The 7,288-nt window shown below is 40.1% G+C and overlaps 1 protein-coding gene across 1 annotated transcript; it reads left to right on the top strand.

Moving 5' to 3' along the window:
• Positions 1-4,415: 4,415 nt before the first annotated feature.
• LOC121427939 lies at positions 4,416-7,288 on the top strand. The gene is made up of 2 exons (XM_041624516.1): positions 4,416-5,165; positions 5,271-7,288. The coding sequence occupies exons 1-2, from the start codon at positions 4,753-4,755 to the stop codon at positions 5,635-5,637; spliced, it is 780 nt and encodes a 259-aa protein (XP_041480450.1). The 5' UTR covers positions 4,416-4,752; the 3' UTR covers positions 5,638-7,288.

The following is a 7,288-nucleotide window of genomic DNA, read 5'->3' as shown; positions in this document are numbered from 1 at the left end:
AGCCAAAGCGATAAGAAACATTTGTTGACAACACCCCCTGGAATTGGAATTCTAGAAACATTGACAGCACCGCCCCCCCCCCCCCGGGAATTCTAAAAATTGAGAAATCGTTATTTTTTTGTTTGCTTGTCAAATTTACATCAGCACTCAAATAAAAGAAAAATCGTTTCCAAGGTCCAGGCCTCGTGGGAATTAAGTCCCTCCTCCCCCTCCAGTTCAGTTTACCACACTGGTAACTTGCACATGAAGTATTGAGAAACATAGTCACATGGCATGTCGTTCCACTTATAGCCGAAATCGCTCAGAATTTCCCCGCAGTCTTCCCCCGATTCATAGTCGTCTGGCTGTCCGGGGGACCACATATTCATAGTGAACGAGGATCGGTCGGTCCACTCGAAGTTACCCTCGCTGGTAGTATCATGGAGACCAATGAGGAAACGCCCAATTGATTCACCAGCTCCCTGATCCTGATTACGATAATGATAATAATTAAGAACGGATTACCACTTGGTGTCGTACCTCATTTAGTCTTAAAATAGCGATATCCCCTTATACCTGTACTGCTTACGCTTCATCAGTATCGAAGAATCGACGGGTGAGGATACCGACTGGAAGGTTCTCCAGCTGGAAAATAGGACTAACACTATCCAAGAACGACCTTTAATGAAGTCATCGTGTCAACTTCAAGGCCAACGACGCCCTAGGAAAGGGAGAAACGAGTACGTCCAATCATAGCGAAATTCGACTCACATCGTAGGAGATAACTGCTTAAAACATCGAAGAAGTCTTAAAAGATAGAAGAAAACTTGCAAGATTAAGAAATTCTATCCAAGAAGATCTCATAAGTGAAAATGCAAATTAAGCTCTTGCAAAAGACCAGAGATAGTGAAAATGTCAAATCAGCATGGACTCGCGATGGACATATTGTTGCATTAAATCCAAGGTCGAACAATCGTGAGATAACAAGGATCATACCATGAATTAAAGACAATTAAGGGGCCGTTTCATAAAGCTGTAAGTTTTTTTTTTCTTTTCCTCTTCTGAGGTACTTTATTTCATAAAATCAAAATAACGATATAGTCACATGTATACAGAATTAATCAACAGGTATAGAAAAGAAGGAGTAAATACAAATGCAGAAATTGTAAGAGTATCTAAAACAGAAACTTTTCAAGTTCTTCTAAAACATCTTTCTTATTTTTGTATTTCCACTGAACATAATTCCTGAAATCACTTTTAAATACCATCCAAATTGATTGACTATTGAACAATTTATTCTTAAAGTAATTTAACATATATACTTTGTACACAGCATATTGTGCATAAATTAATAATAGGTTAATCAAATCAAATTTAGACTCGCTGATTTTAAAACCAATTACAATAATCTTTTCTTCTAAGTAAATGTCTTTTTTAAACCAATCTAATATTAAAAAGTGAATCTTTTTCCAAAAATCAGTTACTTGGTGGCATTTCAACAAAATGTGAATAGATGATTCAGGTTCGTTACAAAATGAGCAAATAATGTTTGACGAGATCTTCCATTTAAAAAGATTTTCTTTAAAAGGTAAAATATTGTGCAATAATTTGAAATTAAATTGTCTCACTTTATTATCTCTGATATTTTTCAATTTAAAATCTAATACGTTCTTCCATTCATAATCAATTGGTAGTTGACAAATTTCTTCCCACCAACCAGAAACAGGGGGGTTCTCTTGTTCTGATTCATTTAGTAATAAATAAAAATGTTTTGCTTTCATGCAACAAACTTTAATGTAATCACCAGATGATATTTCAAACATTTCTGGTTCATTTTCTGTTTCAACTTTGGTGTAAACTGAATTTCTTATTTCACTCACCCATACTTTTGGAAATGCCTTTTTCAATTTAGAAAATTTGAAATTTATTAACAATGAATTTGTGCCCAATCGTCTTTGCAATGAGACACACGATATCCAGTGCCCATTTTCAAAAAGGTCACTGACTTTTTCAATCCCGTTATCTTTCCACTCTTTAAAATATAAGAGGTCATTTCCGTGTTTAATGTTGCTATTGTACCATAAGACTTGATCGAACACGTCTTTTACGTTATAAAAATGAATATATCTCAGTTCACTCCAGTACATAAGTAGGTTGACATAAAACTCTGGTAATTTGAACTTCGTACATAAAAAAAGCATATCTTTACTCGAACAGTTCATTCTCAAAACCTCCGATACATCTCCGATGCGGTTTATCCAGAATTTAAAAAATAGTCTCCATTGTGACTTGTCACCTTTAAGGTATTTTGTGAACCAAGACAATTGTAATGATAAAAATTTGGTCCTTAAGTTCACCATATCTAAACCCCAATTTGCTGGAGAGCGAGTAACAACCGCTCTCTTGACTTTTTCTTTTTTGGAACCCCAAAGAAAACTGTATATTAATTTGTTAAGTTTAGTCATAATATTCTTTGGAATTGGTAAACATGTCCCAATGTATACAAATTGAGAAACAACAAGTGTTTTTATAATTGTTATCTTTCCATAATATGTCAGGTTTCTCATTTTCCATACCCTCAAAAGAGATCTCACCTTCTCAATTTTAAAATCCCAATTTAAACTTTCACATTCTTTTTGTTTGGCGGAAATGTATATACCGAGGTATTTTATGGGCTGGTTTGTCCATGCTAAATTGTCCAGTTCCTTTTCTTGGAAAGAGGTAGACATAGCATTTGTTTTCATTAAGTTTAGTTTTGGGCCTGCTAAAAGACCAAACGTTTCAACTTCTTTCAGAGCCAAATTTCCCGACTCTATAGAGTTTACAAATATAACAGCATCATCTGCCAATTGTGACATAACGACATTCTCTTGAACAATACTAACTGGCATGACTGGATTTTCTGAGGGAATTTGAATTCCATGAATGTAAGCATTTTGTTTTATTCTCACTGCCATGACTTCGGCGACCAGTATAAAGAGGAGACCTGATAAAGGGCAACCCTGCCTCACACCTTGCTCTATTTTGAATTCTTTGGAGACCCAACCATTATTAATTACCTTCCCTATCGCATTGTTATAAAGAGTTTTAACCCAAACTTTAAAAGTTTCTTTAAAACTCAGTCTATCTAGTAACAAAAAAAGGAATTCGTGACTTATGTTATCGAATGCTTTTTTGAAGTCTAGAAAAATTAAAATCCCTGGGGAGTTCTTGTAGTGACAATATTCAATAGTATCTAAAACAAGGCGGATGTTTTGTACAGAGGAACGTTGTTTTAAATAACCAGTCTGATCTGCAGAGACTATGTTTTCTAGCACAGCATACAATCTTTTACAAAGTGCTTTTGCAAGGATCTTGTAGTCAATGTTCAACAATGAAATTGGTCTCCAGTTGTCTATTACTCTCTTGTCACCTTTTTTATGTAACAATGTAATGACAGCCTGTTTCTGGCTTTCAGACAACTCTTGACTTTCAAAGCCTTCGTTTAAACTATCGATCAACATATACTTCAAATCATCCCAGAAGCACCGATAGAATTCTGCAGTTAGTCCATCGCTGCCAGGGGATTTGTTATTTCTCATTGTTTTTAACGCTTCAAAACATTCCTTTTCTGTTATTAAGCCTTCGCAAGCCAGTGCATCATCCTCAGAAAGAGTAGTTAAATTTGTATTTTTTAGGTACTTTTTTATTTCGGAATGTACTCTTGAAGACTTTTTTGAGTATAAGTCTTTGTAATAATTTGCTATTTCTTTAATAACGTTTCCATTACCAGTAATGATTTTTCCATTTTTATTTATACAGTCAATTTCTTTTTGTTTTCCATTTTTCTTTTCTAAATTGAGAAAATACTTGTTAGATCTTTCGCCAGATTCCATCCACCGTTCGCGAGATCTTACAAATGCGCCCCTACATCTATGTGCATACCATTTTTCAATATCTGTTTTCAGATCGTTCATTCTTGCTATGTCGTTTCTTTCATAATTTCCACTGTCAACTTTCCTGCACAATAACATGTACTTTTCGTACGTTCTTTTATACCATTCCATCTTTTCAATTTGCTTTTGCTTAGCGAATTTCATGGTAAACTCTCGAATCCTTATTTTACACATATCCCATTTGGTTCTTGCATTCATATAGCATTGAAATGATGTAGAGTTTATAATACACTTAATATGTTTCTTATAGACGGAATCATATAATAATGAATTATTAAATTTCCACGTCCCCTTTCCTCTCGTAACACTTTCTATCCTTAATTTTAGTGATATAGCACAGTGATCACACTTGATTGCAGGTCTGATATCAGTACTTTGAACATTACAATACAATGATGAAGAAATCAACCAGTAATCGAGCCGAGATGATATCCCTAACGATAATTGACGCCAGGTAAATTGTTTTCCGAGTGGATACCATTTTCGCCATACGTCACTTAAGCCTAGGTCACATAGCCCGGCCGGTGTCCGGCATCGGTGGAGCTCGGTGGATTTTTGAGGTGTCGCCGAGCTCCCCTCATCGGTGGCATAGCTCGGTGACGTGACCGGGCTCCGTCCGGAAATCTACAGGCGACCGACCAAACACCGGCCGATGACCGTCCGGAGTCTGTCTCAAAAGTGGAGATTTTTTTCGGCCGATGTGGCAGCAACTACCGGCCGATGTCCGGCCGATGGTCGGCCGGACATCGGGGGGTATACGGCCGGTACCCGAGCAGGTTAAAGGACACCGTGCGATCACCGGCCGGGTTGTTAACGGGCTTCGAACACTGCCCGGCCGATGTTCGGCCGGTGTACCTCGGACTTGGGGGGCCGATGGTCAGCTATTCCATACCTGTATATATATGTCCACCCTACCTGGAATGGTCAGTTCATCACTATGGCTGCACCGAGAAGACTACGAATGGCGTTGTTAGAACACGAGCTAGCTCAGGCGAGGTTCCAGTACAACTTGGTCCTGGCAGCACTGCTCGAAGAAGCCGAGAGGGAGCGACAGAGGGCCGGCAGAAGAATAAGACGTTGGTGGGTGCGCGAGTGGATCCTACGCAGACCTCGTTTCGGCCAGTATGAGACGCTCATGAGGGAACTCGAGGCCGAGCACGCTGCCGACTTCAAATCCTACCTCCGCATGGTGCCACAGATGTTCTATGAGTTGCTTGACCGAGTTGGCCCCCGCATTGCCAAGACCACAACGTAAGTTTACACTTTATGAACCTACTGTCAAATTGTGCTGAAATGTCTTCCATCCATATTTATTCTAGTTTGATTTTATTCATATTTCACCCTCTTCTGTTGCAGGCATCGAACCCCCTTGGATCCTGGGCTGAAGCTGGCGATCACCTTGAGGTTCTTGGCGACCGGAAGCAGCTATCATGATCTGGCGTTCGCGTTTCGTGTCCCACACAACACCATCTCTCTGTTCGTCCCCGAGGTCTGTCAGGCCATCTACGACGAATACGAGGACGAGATGTGGGCCACTCCCCAGACAGAAGATGAGTGGCGCCCGGTAGCCGAGGGATTCGGAGACAGATGGAACTTTCCCCACTGTTGTGGCGCGATCGATGGGAAACATGTCGCCATCAAGAAGCCCCCCCAAGAGCGGCTCACTTTACTACAACTACAAAGGCTTCTTTTCCATCGTCATGCTTGCAGTGGTAAACTCTGACTACAAGTTCATCTGGGCGGATGTGGGGTCACCAGGGTCGTATTCCGACGCCGGCATCTTTAACCGGTCGCGACTGGAGCCAGGTCTGCGTGAGGGAACGATCGGACTACCCCAGCCGGATCCCCTACCAAATGACGACCAGGACACACCCTACTACATGGTCGGAGACGACGCCTTCCCCCTACGGCCATACATGATGAAGCCTTACCCTCATCGGCACCTGAAACGGGACGAGCGGATCTACAACTACCGGTGTTCCAGGGCACGCCGTGTGGTTGAAAACGCGTTTGGTATATTCGCCAATCGCTTCAGATGTCTGCTAACAACCCTGGGATTGAGACCGTCGAAAGTTACCAAGATCGTCAAGGCCTGCATGACCCTTCACAACCTCATGAGGACTCGTTACCCCAACCTTCAGAATGCTGACCTCGACCGGGAAGATGAGCAGGGACAGATCATCGCGGGTGCATGGCGAGACCAAGCCGTGCTCGAAGATGTGCAAGCAGCAGGGCACGGGCCAAGATTGACCCGACCAGGCAAAGAACTGCGCGCATACCTCAAGAATTACTTTTGCAGTCCTGCCGGGAGTGTGCCATGGCAAGATGTGGCAATAAACCAGCAGTAACTTGTGTCTAATATTGTTACAGTATACCGGATGCAGCCACAGACATTCCATTATTCTTCTCAGGACTTAACGCATTTTTGATGTGTTATACTTTCCATTATTCAGTATGTTGTTTGCAAATAAATCTGTTATTGGGTAATCTTAAAACATTGCCTTTACTCTTTTTAATTTGAACACTAGTAATAAATGCCAAAAGAAATCAAACCTGTTTGAAAGAATAAATCAATATTAAAATACACCAGTATGAATAAGATGAGATGTGTGTAAATAATACAACAGCAACACATTCATTGTGATTGAATTATTTTTAATCAAAGAATAATCGTCATTGTATCTTTTCTTTCACCTTTAAAAACTAACCTTTCATAAAGAAAAACACTTGTATCAACCAATATGATTAGCTTTGTAATTTTGTAATAGGCTTCAAATGATTGCCCATTAATATGTTTTCACCTTTTAAAAAGTATGTGTTTTTTCATAATGAGGAAGGATCTCCATTGTTTACATATCAGATAAAGTCTTACGAAATATTAATTTTTACTTGAGTACTGTTTAACTTTTGATCTATGCAACTTTGTTAAAATTAACCAATTTTTATGGTGTGTTCTATAAAACCTTCTAAATGACATTTTCTTTCCTTCTAAATTAACTTTGTTTTACCTTTTGAGTTCTCAGTTTATTGCTCTAAGATGTTAAAAAGATAAAAACAATAAAGACAACGACAGAACTTTAGTTTTCATACCTTGGATGTTACCACATACACAATAAATATGGCAATAAACATAAACTGGCACGGGACACCGGCCGATACTCGGTCGTACACCGGCCGATGCGTATTCCGATGTGGTAAGGATGGGGCTGCGATGAGGGAGCTCGGTGAGAGCCCGTCGAATTTTTAACTCCGAAGTTAAATTTCGCCGAGCTGCCACCGATGCGGTTTTTAGCCCCAAACGCCGGCCGGTGACCACGGGAGTCCGGCCGGTGTCCGGCTAAAATCGCATCGCTGGCTTATCGGAACCTCATCGG

Source organism: Lytechinus variegatus, chromosome 14 (assembly GCF_018143015.1).
Source record: "Lytechinus variegatus isolate NC3 chromosome 14, Lvar_3.0, whole genome shotgun sequence".
Taxonomy (NCBI): Eukaryota; Metazoa; Echinodermata; class Echinoidea; order Temnopleuroida; family Toxopneustidae; genus Lytechinus; species Lytechinus variegatus.
The sequence above is the reverse complement of the archived record's forward strand: the minus strand, read 5'-3'. Positions and strand labels throughout refer to the sequence as shown.